Here is an 18,859-nt window from a genome sequence, read left to right on the forward strand (position 1 = left end):
CCACTAGAAAAATACAATTCAAAACTACAGTATCACTTCACACCCATTAAGCTGGTTACTACAAAAAACAAAATAAAATAAGTGTTGATAATGACATGGAGAAATTAGAAGCCTTGTACCGCTAACAGGATTATAAAATGGTGTGGCCACTATGGAAAATAGTTCAGAGGTTCATCAAAAGAACAAAAAATAGCCAGGAATGGTGGCACATGCCGTTAATCCCAGCACTTGGGAGGCAGTTGTAGGAGAATCGCCGTGAGTTCAATGCCACCCTGAGACTACATAGTGAGTTTCAGGTCAGCCTGGCCTAGAATGAAACCCTACCTTGACAAAAAAAAAAAAGGAACTACCATAGGATTCAACAATTTTGCTTCTGAGTAACTATCCAAGAGAACAGAGGAGATGTGCACTCAAACCCACTGCAGCACTATCAACTATTGTCAAAAGAAGAAACACTATTCCTGATGTATATGTATGTATGTATATATCTCAGTCAGAATATTTTCATCTTAAGAAGGAAATTTTGTCAGAGATGGAACTTGAAAACATTATACCAAGTGAAGTAAGTCACAAAAGAACTATATGATTACACTCACGTCACGTATAGTATAGTCAAATTCCACAACAAAGCAGGTGACATGAGCTGGGGAGAATGAGGGACTATTTTTTATTAGAGATCAATTTGCAAGATGAAAAGGTTCTGAAGAACTTTTTCACAGGAACATGAGTATACTTAACACTATTAATAATCTACCCTTAAAATGGTTACAGATGAATAAGCCAGGCATGGAGGTTCATATCTTTAATTCCAGCATTAAGAAAGCTGAAATAAGAGAATTGCCAGCCTAGGCTACAGAATGAGTTCCAGGTCAGCCTAGGCTGGAATGAGAACTTGTCTCAAAATCAAATTAATAAGGCTGGAGAGATGGCTTAATGGTTAAGGAATTTGCCTGCAAAGCCAATGGACATCAGTTTGATCCCCCAAGATCCACATAAGCCAGATGCACAAGGGGACGCCTGCATCTGGAGTTCGTTTGCAGTGGCTGGAGGCCCTGGCATGTCCATTCTCTCTCTCCCTTTCTCTTAAACAAATAAAATTTTTTTTTTAAAAGATCAAATTAGGGCTGGAGAGATAGCATAGCGGTTAAGCGCTTGCCTGTGAAGTCTAAGGACCCCAGTTCAAGGCTCGATTTCCCAGGACCCATGTTAGCCAGATGCAAAAGGGGGTGCATGCATCTGGAGTTCGTTTGCAGTGGCTGAAAGCCCTGGCACGCCCATTCTTTCTATCGCTCTCTATGTGCCTCTTTCTCTCTCTGTTACTCTCAAATAAATAAATAATCTTTTAAAAAAAGATCAAATTAATAAATAACAAATCATTAAAGATGATAAAATTTACATTGTATGGGGAGGTAATATGATGGAGGATGGAATTTCAAAGGGGAAAGTGGGGGGGGGGAATTACCATGGGATTTTTTTTTTATAATCATGGAAAATGCTAATAAAAATTTTAAAAAAATAAGATTAAAAAAAGTTTAAAAAAAATTTACATTGTATGTATCTTACCATAATATCTAAAAGAAATGAAAAGAACTAAGTCGGGAGTGGTGGTACACGCCTTTAGTCCCAGCACTCAGGAGGCAGAGGTAGGAGGATTGGTGTGAGTTCAAGGCCACCCTGAGACGACAGAGTGCATTCCAGGTCAGCCTGGACTACTGTGAGACCCTACCTCAAAAAAAAAGAAAAAAAAAAAAGAACTGAACAGAACTAATCTCAAATCCAGCATTTACTCTAAATCCCATACTTGTGTGCTATGATTTTATATATACATACATATATTTTTTTTCATTCACCCACATTTATTTATTCTGCAAATATATTAGTTACTGCCAGACTCAGGTGCCAGTAGTAGGAATTCATTAGTTAATAAAATAGGCATGTGTTCCTCCCCTCAACATAGCTTACATTCTAACACTACAACATTTCATATAACTATACTGCAGTCATTCCTGTATTTTCCAACATTTTAGTTTTACTTCAGTATCAGTTTTTTCCTCATTAAAAAAAAAGCCACCTTAACATACGAAGAGGACTCATCTACTGTTCTTGAGGTTGCTGTTTACTGAGAGGTGCTCCGTGACTGATGGATTTCTACTATAAGCTCCCAATTGTAACATTCCATGTCCATCATTCATGAACCTGCACCTACTGTTTCTTTATCCCTACTGTCATTTCAAATTGACTTTTTAAAAAGGTGAAGCAAGTTAATGAAGAACAGAGAAAGCCTTCAAATTTTAACTCAACATTTCAAGAAAGACATATTCTTATGTAGCCTGCTAAGTGGCATCACTGCTCATTTCCATCAGTTACTAAACTCTTCTTTTTCCATCTCATTGGAATCACTTAAGTTTCCCTGCTCAAGAGCATACCTGTGACTCAAACAACCATTCCATGCTTGTAAAACCAGAAGACAAATAATAAATTCATACATTAAAAGTTTCCTTTAAAAACTAGAATAAGCATAGATTACAGGAAATTAACACTGAGCAACTTTTCTTCAAAACTTAAGGCACCAGTTTTAAAACACAAGTCAGTTAACATTCATTACAAAAGTACTCTGTTTGTGTTGGGGGATGGGTAGGTGTGTTCATATCTACTTGTAAGAGTGGGTACACACGTGCCATGACACATACACAGAGGTCAGAGGACAACTGTCAGGTCAATCTTCGCCTTTTGACTTCATTTGGAAGAAATCTCTCTCTGGATTCTCTGTTGATTTTTGCTGGACTCACCACAAGCTTACAGAAAGTTCTCCTGTCTCCACCTCTCACCTTGCTGTCGGCATGCTAGGATCACTGAACTTTAGCAAGAGTTCCCAGCCTGTCCATGGGATTGGAGGTGAGCCTGGCACACTGGCTTGAGCAGCAAGTGTTTTATCCAGTTTGGCATGTGCCCACCCCACAAAAGGCCTTTGAGAATAGTATGTGCACAACCTAAAAGGTTAGATTCATGTGTACATCATGTGCAGACCAGAGGGCAACCTCAGTTGGTATCCTAGGTGTCATCCTCCTTATATTCCAGATGGGTTGCCAAGAGGCTAGATGGCTGACCAGTGAGCCCAGGCATCTGCTGTCTTTTGATTCCTGGCACTGGCATTACGAACATGTAACACCACAAGCAGCTTCTTTCACATGGGGACTGAGATCCCACTCAGGCCCTCATGCTTACAGGGCTCTCTCCAGCCCAAGGCTTCCCCTCTTGTTAATGGCCAGTTAAGCTTCTTCTATTCATCTGCAACTTCTCTAACATCACCAGCGCCAAGTTTACAGATGGCAAGTCTACTTTGAGGAAGGGTTCCGAGATGAAATGACGGGTGCACAATCCTATCACACACCTGCGGCTTTAAAGCTAGCAACCCAGAAGTGATAAGTGTGCAGAGTTCTTTCAGGTGGATCACACGTCATACTAAAGCACCCTCATAAAAACCCAAATTCCTCCACTTTGATGCTGTACCACTGTACCCTCTCCAAAACCTCATGGTCTGCGTGTCCGACAAGATGCTCCATAGGCAGGAGTAACCAAGTCACAGCTGTTATCACTCCCTGCTAAACACTGAGCAAGATTCTTTGCAAACTGGGAAAAGATGAACAACTCAACAGTTTGCTTTTAAAAAGCACCATAAAGTCAATTTTCACCATTCAATCCTTTACCTACCCATAACAAAAAATTACTATTAAGTGTTTTTTATTTGAAATGCTTTACCTGGGCTAGAGAGACAGCTCAGTGGTTAAAGCACTGGCCTGCAAAGCCTAAGGACCCAGGTTCAATTACCCAGTATCCATATAAGCCAGATGCACAGATGGTGCATGCATCTGGAGTTCAATTGCAGTGCCTGGAGACCCTGGTGCACCCATTCATTCTCTCTATGTGTCTGCTTCTATCTCTTTCTGTATCTCTCTCAAATAAATAAAATAAATTTTTAATTTAAAACAAATAAAATGCTTTACCTGAATTGAAGTAAAAAATTTTCAGTAATGGTCTATAAGGCTCACTGCTTTAAAATAAATAAATAAATAAACCAAATGCAGGGCACAGTGGCACACACCTTTTATCCCAGCTCAGGAGGCAGAGGTAGGAAGATCACCATGAGTTCAATGCTACCCTGAGACTACATAGTGAATTCCAGGTCAGCCTAAGCTAGAGTGAGACCGGACCTCAAAAAAAAAAAAAATAAATAAATAAATAAATCTGATTAAGTGTTCATAATATAGTATCACACAAAAATATAACAAAACAATACATGAAATGAAGATCTGTTGTTCAAAACTACATATTATTGTACATGCCCTAGCACCACTGCTTTTTATTCAAGGTCTTTATAACATCTCAGGCCATTTCAACTTCACATAAGGTAAGTAGATGCTGGATGATTTAGAGGTCACAAAGGCTCACTTTGTTACATACATATATACTGTGTACTTTGTATCCATGTGTATACATTTGCAAACAACATATATACATACACATAAAATATATAGAATATGAGCCAGGCATAGTGTTGCATACCTTTAATCCCAGCACTCAGGAGGCAAAGATAGGAGGATCACCATGAGTTCGAGGCTGCCTGAGATTAAATTCCAGGTCAGCCTAAGCCAGAGGGAGACCCTACCTTGAAAAATCCAAAAAAACTGTGTGTGTGTGTGTGTGTGTGTGTGTGTGTGTGTATACATACATATATACACTGTATATGTATGTATACATACATATATACATATACACACACACATATATACATACATATATATGTATATATGCATGTATATATGTATATGTATGTATATAATATGTTCACAGGCACGTCTGAAAAGGCATACATCAAAAATGAATAGTGAAGACTTCTGGACAATATGAGATCTATAATACAAATATATTCTATTTGTCTACAACAAAAAAAAACACTAAATTTTTTTTTTAATATTTCTTTTTTTTTTTTTTTTTTATTTGAGAGTGACAGACACAGAGAGAAAGACGATAGAGGGAGAGAGAGAGAATGGGCGCACCAGGGCTTCCAGCCTCTGCAAACAAACTCCAGACGCGTGCGCCCCCTTGTGAATCTGGCTAACGTGGGACCTGGGGAACCGAGCCTCGAACCGGGGTCCTTAGGCTTCACAGGCAAGCGCTTAACCGCTAAGCCATCTCTCCAGTCCAAAATATTTCATTTTTATGTATTTATTTGACAGAGAAAGAGAATGAGAGAGAAAGAGAAAATGGGTGTGCCAGGGCCTCCAGCCATGGCAAAGGAACTCCAGACGCTTGTGCACTCTTGTGCATCTAGCTAACGTGGGTCCTGGGGAAGGGAACCTGTGTCCTTTAGCTTTGCAGGCAAACGCCTTAACTGCTAAGCCACGTCTCCAGCCCCCAAAAAATGCTAATTTTAGGCTGGAGACGTGGCTTAGTGGTTAAGTGCTTGCCTGTAAAGCCTAAGGAACCCAGTTCGAGGCTTGATTCTCCAGGACCCATGTTAGCCAGATGCACAAGGGGCGCACACAATTGGAGTTCATTTGCAGTGGCTGGAGGCGCTGGTGTGCCCATTCTTTCTCTCTATCTGCCTTTCTCTCTCTCTCTCTCTCTCTCTCTCTCTCTCTCTCTCTCTCTCTCTCTCTGTCGCTCTCAAATTAATAAAAATAAACAAAAGAATTTTTAAAACGTTATTTTTTAAATATATTCTATTGAACTGGTTTCAAGAGCAGAACTCTTTCCTCAGGCACTGTACCTTTTAAGTTCCACTAAGGAAGAATTAATGATAATTTTCTCATTTTCTCTTCTAAAACCATCAACATTTCAAGGTACACTAGGAAGTTTGTTCAAAATAAAAGGCAGCTGGATGTGTGCTGCTTTCATATAATTAACCTTTGTAAACTACAAATCAGATTCCTCAAGGCTTACCTTCATCATACATTTCTTCTATCAAATAGGCCTCAGCTCGATCCTTGAGTGCATTCACATTGTCAGGCTCCATCTGTAAAACTTCAGAACATATCCTGATAGCTTCAACAGGCTTCTCATCCTAAAAATAAATATAAGAGGAGAATTTATGGTTGTTATCACATATGCTAAGAATGAACATTTCTGGAAAACAAGTCAAAAATTACCTTAGAAAAGCAGTGACAAATCCTTTCTTTTGAACGAACTGTATATTCAGCAACACCAGGCTCTGTTTTCATGACAGATTCATACTTGCTAATTGCATCTGTGTATCTGTTAAATAAGCAAAATTGTGATAAATAACAGTGAAATTCCAGAAATTTCCAGAGCTGTAGAAAGAGACTCTCTCGTTTTATGTTGCCTAGTCGACTTTAACTGACTGAGCACAGCACTTCTCTTCAACACTGCTCTGACCTTAGTCTTGAATAGCCTAGGATACGGGCATAGACTTAACATCAGCCAACCAAACCTGGTAGATGAAGTTCTTTATAGAAATAAAGAAGTCCTAATTTTGAAAATGAGTAAAGCACCTTATTTATGACCTTATACTGAGCAATAAAACAGAAATCAAGTCTCACTGTATGGTCAGTACACATTTTCATGAAAATTAAGAGTCCATTATATGTATATCATTTATACACACACACACACACACATATAAAATGAATGTCAGGCTGGAGAAATGGCTCAGCAGTGAGTGAAGGCACTTGCCTGCAAAGTCTGAGGAACCAGGTTCGATTCCACAGTACCCACGTAAAGCCAGACACACAAGGGGGCGCATGCGTCTGGAGTTTGTTGGCAGTGGCTGGAGGTCCTAGTGTACCTGTACTCATTCTCATTCTCTCTCTCTGCCTCTTTTTATCTAACCTTTTCTTTGAATTTTAAAAAAGAAATAAATTGTTTTTATATCTGATGAATATTGATTAAAATAAGTGTTTCCAAAAAAAAAAAAAAGAAAAAGAAATAGTGAATATCAATAGTCACAAGTACAATGTCATTGTTTATAGGACACTGTTTAGAATGCAAATAGTCATACAACATGGAGCAACATTCTGAAATGGAGAGTGGACTTACATTAATCTAGATGGCACAGGGAAACCTCTTGGCCTGGCCTCCAGTGAAGAACTGTGTGACGCTGCTGCCAGCAACTTGCCATATACTTTTTACATTAAACTATTTTTATACCTAAAAGGAGTATACTCTAAGATGATAAAATATGGTAGAGTGAAGACAGACTTCTCAACTAATGTTCACTATGATTTGCACACTGCAATGTTTCCATGTATTTATAGGACTGACAAGTTTGTCTCCACCAACACCACCATAAAAGCATCAGTAATGTGCTGTGTTGCAGTAACTATGACGCCACGGGCAACAAGAGCGCTTTGGGAGCATTCTTAGTGGACACCAGCGAGCACAGCCATTACCCTCCTCCCCAAGCTGCTCACGGCCAAGAATTTGGTCACAAGAAAAAGGTAACTAATACCATTACAGTCATGCAGAAGCTCATACTTCCAAACAGGACCACTGCAGACTTCTCAATACTACAAGAAAAGGAGAAACTCTGGAGTGAGTGCCTTGCCTTTAGACATGATATCCATCAAAATGACAGAGGATTTTGTACAAGCCACTAAGGAGGGCAAAGGCAGTGACACAAGTTTTCAAGTGCTAAAGGAAAAGATCTAGTAAACCAAATGCTATATCCAGAAATCAAAGGGAAATCAAGATATCCTGAGATGAAAGATATTAGAATAGATTCCCAACAAACCTACCCTGAAAACAGCTCTACGTGTGGGTGAGGGTGAGGGGAGGGCCCAGTAGCTGGGGACAGAGCACATGCTCAGGACGCATGAAGCTCTGGTTTTATCTTCAGCACCAAAAAGAAAAACAAAACACAAAGATGACAACAAGAATCTTAGAATATCAAGTTAGGAAAAAAGCAAGCAGAATACGAGTGTGTGCTTTCTAGGGTTTGGGAGTCCCCCACAGTTGGTGTACTGGAGGCGTGGTAAGACAAGAAGGCAAGGAGACGGCACCCCAGAAGGTCAGCTCTTAGGAGAGTGAGCAGCTGTCTCACATGCTCGGCACCGTCTGCTGCTGTCACACTGGGGCTTACCCTAACCACAATGCCTTCAGCATGCAACCTGAACTTGGCAGCCACCAAAATTAGGAGACAAAAAGCCTATGTGACAATCATACTCCTAAATCAGGGAACACTACAAAGTTTTTGTTTGGGGGGGGGGCGGGTGAGTGTTCAGGTATTCTATCATAGCAACACACAGATGAACACTTCTCTTGAAGTTTACAAATTTATCTTGGGTACTAAAACAGATGTACAGCATTATCTAATGTGATACAGAAAATATTTAAGACAATTATAAACAGGAAATATTTAAAGGGAAATGCAGTTATTTTACCTCACTTAGCTAAAATGTCACCTCCACATAAAAAAAGATAACATTCAAAGATTCTATAAATAAACGTTTTTTGGTTTTTTGTTTTGTTTTGTTTTTTATTTTTTTTTTAATTTTTTGTTCATTATTTATTTATTTATTTATGTGAGAGTGACAGACAGAGAGAAAGACAGATAGAAGGAGAGAGAATGGGCGAGCCAGGGCTTCCAGCCACTGCAAACGAACTCCAGACGCATGCGCCCCCTTGTGCATCTGGCTAACGTGGGACCTGGGGAACCGAGCCTCGAACCGGGGTCCTTAGGCTTCACAGGCAAGCGCTTAGCTGCTAAGCCATCTCTCCAGCCCTTGTTTTTTATTTTTTGAGGTAGGGTCTCACTCTAGCTCTGGCTGACCTGGAATTCACTATGTAGTCTCAGCATGGCCTCAAACTCAGAGCAGTCCTCCTACCTCTGCCTCCCGAGTGCTGGGATTAAAGGTGTGAACAAAGAATAAAATGGGGGTTGGAGAAATGGCTTAACAGTTAAGGCACATGCCTGCAAAGCCTGAAGACCCAGGTTCAATTCCCAGTGCTCACCTAAGCCAGATGTACATGGCAGCACAAGTGTCTGGAGTTCATTTGCAGTGGCTAGAGGCCCTGGCATGCCCATTCTCCCTCCCTCCCTCTCTCTCTCCCCCCCTCTCTGTCTCTAATAATAAATAAATAAAAATAAAATCTTAATAATAGTAAAATGGCATGTGAGCCCTAATGTGTAGTTAAATGTAAATACAACAAATTTCAAAAATTAGCATAGTACACGTGAAAACAGGACCCAGTTGCAGACAGCTTACAAGAAAATCACTTCAAAAATAAGCAAGTTAAAAGTAAAATATAAAAAACAGGTCATGGGCTAGAGAGATGGCTTAGCAGTTAAGGCGTTTGCCTACAAAGCCAAAGGGTCCAGGTTCGATATCCCAGGTCCCACGTAGGTCAGATGCACAAGGTGGCACGTGCATCTGTAGTTTGTTTGCAGTGGCTGGAGGCCTGGGCATGCACATATTCTTTTCTTCTTCGGCCCCCCTCAAAATAAATAATTTTTTTTAAAAAATTAAATCATGGGGGCTGGAGAGATGGCTTAGCGGTTAAGCACTTGCCTGTGAAGCCTAAGGACCCCAGTTCGAGGCTTGATTCCCCAGGACCCATGTTAGCCAGATGCACAAGGGGACGCAGGCATCTGGAGTTCGTCTGCAGTGGCTGGAGGCCCTGGTGTGCCCATTCTCTCTCCCCCTCTCCCTCTCTCCCTCCCCCCCCCTCTCTCTCTGCCTCTTTCTCTGTCTGTTGTTCTCAAATAAATAAAAAATTTTTTAAAAAATCAAAATAGATTATACAAATGTCAGAAAAAAAGCAAGAGAGGCAAAGACAGGAGCAATATAAAATTAAAGATGTGGGCTGGAGGGATGGCTTGGCAGTTAAGGCATTTGCCTGCAAAGCCAAAGGACCCAGGTTCAATTCCCCAGGACACATGTTAGCCAGATGCACAAGGGGGTGCATGTGTCTGGAGTTTGCAGTGGCTGGAAGCCCTGGTGCACCCATTCTTTCTTTCTCTCTCTCTCTTTCTCTGTCAAATAAATAAATAAAAATAAAACAAAATGGAAGAAAATCCCCCAAACAGCAACCCTAGATGTGTGTACCAAACAGGACTAGGAAGCTGGGGAAGATGCTGCCCTGCTGTGGCAATACGACTGGAGTGAGGTGCAGCTCTGCTCAGAACGAGCTTGCCTGTGAGCAGCGAGGAAGGAGGAGAAAAAGACACCATGGCACCTCCAGAAGCCATAAAATCCCAGTGCCAGAGATGAGAGATGAACTAACTAACTCCCTATGAATTGGCCAGGGGGGCCTCTGAGGTCCCCAAAACAATATAGTTACTGCCACTGCTGTTGGCTGTAGGACCTAAAATCTCAAGCTGGGAATGTGCTGGCAAGCTTTCACAGGCCAGAGGGCACTATGCAGGCTGCTAGAGGGTAACTGTCACCAGCAGTCCAAGTTGGCTACAGACCCTGTGTGCTACACTATCACCATATACCAGGCAAGATGTGCCTGCTGGTGCAACAGTGGCAAGGCCACACTGGATGCAACCAACTCCTTTACAGTTGGATGTGAGGCACACCTTACAGAAGTGAATTCTCATCTGGTACCATTAGGCCAGTAAACACAGGTGGCTAGGGTGGTCACTGCCCCAGTAGGGAGCTATTGTTGCTATTTTCCTAAATGAACATGGTGTCTTCTAGAATTTTATGTTTACCCTGACAAATTATTGCTGCTGTCAGTGTTGCTCAAGTGGCCCATGGTAGCTGCTGCAAATGGAAGAAGATAATCAGTCATCTGGATCTCCCCTTGCAAGGCTCAAGAAACATTGCAGAAAAGGAGGCAGAACAACTTTAAGAGGGTGAGGTAGAATGTTGTAGAATGTTGTACTTGGAGCATCATTACCATGTGTTTGTGGGGGTGGGGGGATCCTACATGTGTGGGTGCACATGTGTGCATGTATGTGGAGGCTAAGTCAGCCTCTATTGTACTCTACCTTAACTACTGAGACAGGGTCTTTCACTGAACCTGGAGATACTCAGTTTGGCTAGTCTAGCTTGCCCCAGTGAGAGGATTCCCTGTCTCTACCTCCTGAGCATTAGGATTATAGGCATGTACCACCACTGCCCATCATTTATAAGTGCTCTGAGGAGTCATACTCGGGGTCTCATGCTTGCATGGCAAGCATTTTCTCAACTGAGCATCTCCCCAGCCCTGCCATTACCCTTCAAATCAGAGCATCTGTAATTACTGGCAAGGGACCCTTAAGATCAGACTTGCATGTTTCTCACAGAAGGAGGGGGTTAGAAAGTGCCATTTCATCTAAATTCCAGTCACTCCCTTCTGCACCTTCCTCCCAGCTGGATGGAATTTTGCCCCAGCTGTGTATGGTCTCAGAGGTTCTAGAGTATGCAGACAATGGAGGTCAACTGGAAGGAAGACTCAACTCTGCAGCTACAGTAAAGTCGTTATCCATGCTGGAGTGATGACTTCTCAATGATGCGGCTGCACTGGGGTCATCCATGCTCCATTAAGGGATTCCTCACTCATCTTCCTGCAAGCCAATAAACTCACTTGTTCACCAAGCAAGATTTGGTAGAATGTTTACTTTGGTCTGTTACTAGTGCCCTATTTAGGGTGAGTATACGGTTGCTAACAACTCCCCAAAATAAGTTCATACAACAGCCATGTGTGTGTGTGTGTGTATGTATATGTATGTACGTATTTCGTGTGTGTGTGTGTTTGTGTGTGGTGTGTGTATAAAAATAAAATTTCAGTACCCGGGCTCAAACACAGGGCCTTACTAAGAACCACTAAGTTGCATCTCCACCCCTCTAGACTTACACATAAAGCAATGAGAAGCCATCAACAGGTGTTCTGGCTATACAAACTAGTAAATATCCATAATGCACAAACTAGTAAGCAAAAAATATGAAGGAAGCATTGATTCATAATAATCTGGATCTTTATCTGAAATTTATGTGGACAGGGAAAAAAAGCAATCCCAAAAGTTTGCACTATCATATGACAAAGAATATATTAATCTTTACTAGAAGTTAAGGAGGAGGTAGGGACAGGAAAGAAGTAGCTGTAGCTATAAGAGTTACATTAGAAATCCTTGTTATGGGACTGGAGAGATGGCTTAGCGGTTAAATGCTTGCCTGTGAAGCCTAAGGACCCCGGTTCGAGGCTCAATTCCCCAGGACCCATGTTAGCCAGATGCATAATGTGGCACATGCATCTGGAGTTCATTTGTAGTGGCTGGCAGCCCTGGTGCACCCATTCTCTCTCCCTCCCTCTCTCTTCCTCCCTCTCTCTATTGCTCCCAAATAAATAAAGATAATAAAGAAATCCTTGTTATGATTGGATTAATTAGCATCCTGATTATGGTTACTATAGTATTTCAAGATGTTATATAGTTAACCAGGCATGGTGGCGCACACCTTTAATCCCAGCACTTGGGAGGCAGGGGTAGGAGGATTGCCATGAGTTTGAGGCCACCCTGAGACTCCATAGTGAATCCCAGGTCAGCCTGGGCCAGAGTGAGACCCTGCCTCAAAAAACAAAACAAGCAAAAAAAAAAAAAAAAAGAAGATGTTATAGTTTGCAAGACAACGGAGTAAAATGGGTGAAGCATTTTCATGATAACAGCTTACAAAGGTATTAGGAGAAGAGAAATTGGAGCCTACTTTCAACTAAGTACTATTTTGTGGAATGTCTTCTCTTCAACTCTCCTGCCCCAGCCTGTATAATCAATACTTTAAGATGAAGATTTAGAGACCACCTTCCCCAGAGAACCTCTCTTATACTCCCAACCTTCACCAGTCTACACTGGGTTAAATGTCCTTCTTTGGTGCTCCCATTAAATGCTGCACACTCTAGCATTTGGAATCTTACCTTTTTTTGCCTGTGTATTTGTGTTCAGCGTGTGTTCTGTGTATATACACACAAGAATAAGTGCACATATGTGTGTGGGTATGTGGAGCCAGAGACTGATAGTGAACGTCCTCCTTCTCTCTAATTTACTCACTGGAGCCTGGATCTGGCAGGCCCAAGTGGTCTAACTAGTCAGCTTGCCCCACGGATCCCAGGTCTACCTCCAGAGCACTGGGCTGCCATGCCCACCCAGCACTTATGTGAGTACTAAGGATCTGAACTCCTGCCTACATACTTGCACCACACGCCATTACCACAATCCATATTATCTTTCCGTAATCACTTTATATGTCTGTCTCCCACACTAACCTATAAACTTTTAAAATCGTATTCAGTTGGAGTGTATGTGCACACATGTCCATGTGTGAGACTGCAGGCACATGTGCGATAAGGTTTGGGGGATGTCAGAGGATAACTTCTGGTGTTGGCTCTCACCTTCTAACGTGTTTGAGACAGCGTATGTCATTAGTTACTGCTCCATTACTCAGGACTCTGAGAAACTTGTCTCTACGTCCCCTCTTCCAGAAGCCTGCCATAGCTTCCAGCTTTTACGTGGTTTCTGGGGATCTGAACTCAAGAGTTGCACAGTAAGTGCTTTACCCACTGAGCCATCTACAAACTTTTTAAACTAAAAACCATAGTAAAATTAACTTCTGTTCCCTCAGTATATGGTTCAGTGCCTGACATAGGAGACAATCAAAATTTGGAATAACAAGTAAGAATAACTACTTATCTTTTGCCTTGTTCCAACAATTTATAATCCTGGTAGTTTTGCTAAGGCCCTATTTTCAATGACCACAGGATAAGCCACCACAGATAAGGAAAGGATGCATTGTAAGCACAGGTCTTTCCTACCTGCCATCTCTGATGAGCTCTTCAGCTGACTCGATCAGCTTATTCAGTTTCTTCACCTGTTTATAGTGTGCAAAACACCTTTTATGATCCTGATCAAGTTTAAGACATTCACGAACTTCACTGCTCATGTAATAAAAAAGGGAAATACTCCAAGTCAAAATAATCAATGAATAAGTTTCTGTATTAAATACAGAAATCATAATAAAAGTTTTTTGTTCTGAATTAAAACATTCTGATTTTTATAATTTACTATACACACTTTTACATATAACACTGTACCATGAACACAATAGAACAAACTAAAAGGACATATGGAGTTATATATTAGATACTTTGTTTCTATAATAGCACTTATTTTACTAAGCATATTTCATAAAAATGAGCAATGTGAAACTATAGTAACTTAGGGATAACATAAAACATAAATGCTTGTAGGTATGAAAGCAGTCTTACCCATAAAATTCTTACTAATATGAAAGATCTACAAAGTGAGTACTACTATCTTACTGCCAACAACAGAAGAAGGAATAGGACGGCTATCACCAGAACTGACCTGAGGGATAGCTCATGGTCTCCTAGCTGGTAATACAGGGTGCTAATTTTATAGAAAGCCTCAGTGTTGTCATTCTTCAACTTCGACGCAGCTTTTAAGTCACTGATAGCTTTCCTAGTCTCTCCTTCTTTTATAAAGCACTCAGCTCGAAGTTCACGCAAGTCTGCATCCCAAACACAAACCTTGAGAAACAAAAGAACTAGACTTTACGAAACATTAAAGTATCCCATTAATTCTTGAATCCCACACACCTTACCTACATACTTATGAACATAATGTGACAAAAATGATGTGATAATCTCTCTAATGATGTTAAATCTAACTGGCAAAGGTATATAAACAAAAGGCCTTTTTCTTCCTTGGATTATATACAAAGTCTAGAATTCTGAGTATAAAAAATGCAACACTTAAATAGTTCCAGGCCAGCCTGAGCTGCAGAGACCCTATCTCAAATAAAAAGGGTGGGCTGGAGAGATGGCTTAATGGTTAAGGCACTTGCCTGCAAAGCCTGAGGACCCATGTTTGGTTCTCCAGATCCCACATAAGCCAGACACACAAGGTAATGCAAGGTCGCAAATGTGCACAAGATGACACACTCATCTGGAGTTCAATTACAGTGACTAGAGGTCCTGACATGCCAATCCTCTGCTTCTCTCTCATTCTCTCTCTCACTCTCTTTCTCTTGCTCCCTCTCATTTTAAAAAAAGCAGGGGAGGGGGATGATCTGTTGGGCTTGCCTCAAAAAATAAATAAATAAAAATAAAAAGATAAAAACTCATCACATGTTCCCACTTAATCATATGTAAAGAAAATATTGAATAATCAATTTTTTATTCAATCAAAAAAAGGAAATTTAAGTTCGAAGTTGATTAAATACTTTCATTATAATGACATAAAGTTCTCTCTTGTAAAATGTCATTTCTTTGGCATTACAAAGAAAAGAAAAAAACAATGTGACAGGAAAGGCTTCACCCACCCCGACTTTATCAACAGTATATAATGTTCTCTAAACTCTTCAAAATATAAATTCAAAAGCTCTCTAAGAAGGCCTGTGGAAGTATCTTTTATTACTTCTCAGAGGTGTTCTAATATGTCAACTTTTCATATATACAATGAAACTGATATTCAGTATTACACATAAATTCAATATGGAAAATAAGCTAGGGCAAAATGAAAGGTGAAAATTAGTAATGTTGTGTTTCCTTAATAAAGTACTAACAAAATAACAAAACATGAATTCTAGTAGGCTCTATCACATGATTTCTTCATAATTAACAAACAAATACCATTCAACGTATGTTAAGTTTGCTGTCAAGATTAAGTAAACTGCACAACGCCAAGCTGGACACATGGTGTTTCCATTTAAATACTATAGGCTTTCTCTTGAAGTCATTTGTCATTCACTCCTTCTGAGCAAAGGAAACCCTAATGAACATTTCCTATCTGGAACCCTCTGGACGCTATCAACTTCCCCTGCCTTTCTTCCTAGAAGCTCCTTCACATCAGTCCTCTTTCTTGTCAACATTTTCATCTTTCATCTTGTATTTTAACAAAGTTCTTTTCGCCGAAATTAAAAAGCAAGCAATGTGCATAAAAATGTACAACTCTCACTCCACAACATACTAAAAACACTGACTGAAAGCTTCAGCTATATTTTATCCTAGACTATGACAATCTGTCAGCTAAAAGCTCAAGGATACACCTGGTTCTATCCTGTCCAGGTTTTCGGTATCCATACGCATATCAAGGTATATTCAAACATGCTTACAGGAAAAAGTAGTGCCAGGCTTGTGAGCTGTAGTGGTTAAGAAACTTACCTCTAAAATCTTATCAAGGAAGGCTATAGCAGCAGTATAGTCTGAACTTTCAAAAGCACCAAGTGCTTGTGAGCGCAGGCGCTGCATTTCATCAGCTCTTGTGAGCTGAGACTGGGCCTCCTTTTCTTCGCTGTCACTTGGATTAGATTTCAGCTGTAAGTATAGCAACAAATTAGGCAGGGTTTTAATCTCTTAATTAGAGTAACATACCCATAATATACTCAAAAACCTAACCACTCTAAATACATGCTCAAGAGCACCCAGGCACATCAAATTCCTGACCCTGTAAACTGTGACATAATATTGCTGCATCACCGGGCATCGTAGCACACACCTTTAGTCCCAGCACTTGGGATGCAGAGGTAGCAAAATCGCTCAGAGTTCAAAGCCAGCCTGGAGCTACAGAATGAGTTCCAGGTCAGCCTTGGCTACAGTGAGACCCTACCTTAAAAAAAAAAATTATAGATGATAAGTGATATATATATAGATGCAGATATGTATGTCTGCCACTTTAAGTTGCTTTGGGTAGTTTGCTGGATGGCAAGAAGTAACTGATAGAGAAGTAACATGGTTCATAGAAATTGTGCCATTTCACAGTAGTCCAGTTATGAATATTTCCATACATACTTTTACTTATTTATTTTAAAATAAAGTCTAAATAAAAAGGTTTATTTGAGCTGGAGAGATGGCTTAGAGGTTAAGCGCTAGCCTGTGAAGCCTAAGGACCCCGGTTCGAGGCTCAATTCCCCAGGACCTACGTTAGCCAGATGCACCAGGGGGCGCACGCATCTGGAGTTCGTTTGCAGTGGCTGGAGGCCCTGGTGTGCCCAGTCTCTCTCTCTCCAACTGTCTCTTTCTCTGTCACTCTCAAATAAATAAATAAAAGTAAACAAAAAAATTTAAAGGCTTAGTTACTCAAATTCTGAACTAATCACTTACCTACCTATTATCTGCATTTTTTAACAATACAAGGAGATAAACTCCCACCCTGTTGCAACTGCTCTAAAGTGAGAGTGCTGGTAAGTCTCGACTTCTCACTCACGCTAAGCACATGCCCCACCCCTGAGCTCCAAGCCCTCATTGGCCGGTGCTATGACATACAAATTCACAACGAGGACAAGTTGCAAAAGATACAATACACTTTCCAAAGATGCCAAAAAATGATAAAAACAAAAAGGAGCTGTAAGTAAACATATTTGCATAATTGCCAGGCAGGCATGGTGGCCTTCCTGTAATTCTAGCACTCAGTAGGCAAAGATGGGGTTTCCTAGGGAAAGTTAGCTAGACAGAATACAGACTGGATGAGCTATGCATTCAAGGGAGAAACTTTCTCTCAAATATGGTGGAGAGCAATGAAAGAAGACACCCAACCTCTGGTCTCCACGCAAACATGTGAGAGGGAGTCAGGTAGCTCTTTTAGGCACTTAGGGTGATGCCTGAAAGTAAAAAGGCACTTGCTACAAATCAAAGGATGATCTGACTTATCTCTTGCCTGGTTCCCTAGACCTGGATGTCCGCAAACAACCTGGGCTCCTGGGAAAGAGGTTACTTCTAGGATTTAAATCTAGCCCTAACATTGTGTGGTTGGTCAAAGTTCAGCCTCCAGAATTTGCTTCATAGCTGCCCTCTTCCTGAGCCAGCCCCTAGCCCAAACCAACCGGCTGTTGTTCCTGGGGTGAGCTAAGCCAGAAGGTAGGGCCCACCACCATGAGCTTGTAAGTACATGTGAGGGGAGAACAAGGTCTCCGAGCTGTCTGACCACTTGGGAACCTCCACTGCTGGCAAGTCTCCCTCGGCGCGGCCCCGCCCCCAGCTCTGACTCCACATGGGCTCGTTACCCCTCAGATCCCCACTTGTCAAGAGCTCTTTAAACTTTCTCTTCTTTCTTTTTTTTTCCACAGTTTTTCCAGGCCCTCCGCGTGGGCTCTCAAGCCATACAGGTGCCTTTCAAGGTTCCTCAATAAATACAATAATGTAATAATTATCCTTCTCAGTCTAATTTTATTCAATTCTTTGATTTAAATTAGAAACAAACTTAGGTTGGGGGGGTTCAAGGATTTTCCTAAACCTTCAGCACCCCAGCACATATGCACATATAACATGCAGATACACACTAACAAAATTAAACTTTTTAAAGATACTCAATTTTCCCTTGAATTATATCTCAGCCAACTTATAATAGACACTGTATTAAAGTTACAGCGGTTAAATTCTTAAAATAATAGTACTTAAATTTGATTAAAGTCAAAATGAGTTTCACATATTTACACATACTTTTGCTTTTATAACCTATATTTTTATGACACAATCCAAAAGGAAAGGCAGTTTACAGATGGGGGGGACAATTACAAGCCATTATCAGATAATAGATAAATATCCAACATTTATAAGCAACTTATACTACTACAAAGCAAGAAACCATGAGTAAAAGATGAACAAAGGGTCACCTCTTCAAAGAAGAAATTTCACTTATCAGGAAATGGCAAATTAAAACCCAAAAAGAAGCTGAGGAGATGACTCAGCACTTAAAGGTACTTGCTTACAAAGCCTGAGTTCAATTCCCCAGTCACCCACACAAGGCCAATGGGTGCTTGTTTGAGGTAGCAAGAGACCCTGGTGTGCACACACACAACCCACACACACACCCATATGCACACACAATTTTTTTAAGAAAAAATATGATTATCTACCACCTTGTACTTGTTTAGGAAAAATGACTACCATCATTTGGACCTAAAAT

General features: G+C 40.7%; 1 protein-coding gene across 1 annotated transcript in view; it reads right to left on the bottom strand.

Moving 5' to 3' along the window:
- Dnajc3 (DnaJ heat shock protein family (Hsp40) member C3) overlaps positions 1-18,859 on the bottom strand; it is a 63,961-nt gene that overhangs the window by 11,203 nt on the left and 33,899 nt on the right. The window contains exons 5-9 of the mRNA XM_004651054.3: positions 16,120-16,272; positions 14,303-14,484; positions 13,750-13,869; positions 6,150-6,255; positions 5,944-6,064 (exon numbers count right to left, since the gene is read on the bottom strand). Of these exons, the coding sequence (XP_004651111.1) occupies positions 5,944-6,064; positions 6,150-6,255; positions 13,750-13,869; positions 14,303-14,484; positions 16,120-16,272 (682 nt within the window). The remainder of the gene's footprint in view (positions 1-5,943; positions 6,065-6,149; positions 6,256-13,749; positions 13,870-14,302; positions 14,485-16,119; positions 16,273-18,859) is intronic.

This window comes from Jaculus jaculus, chromosome 3, assembly GCF_020740685.1.
Source record: "Jaculus jaculus isolate mJacJac1 chromosome 3, mJacJac1.mat.Y.cur, whole genome shotgun sequence".
Classification (NCBI taxonomy): Eukaryota; Metazoa; Chordata; class Mammalia; order Rodentia; family Dipodidae; genus Jaculus; species Jaculus jaculus.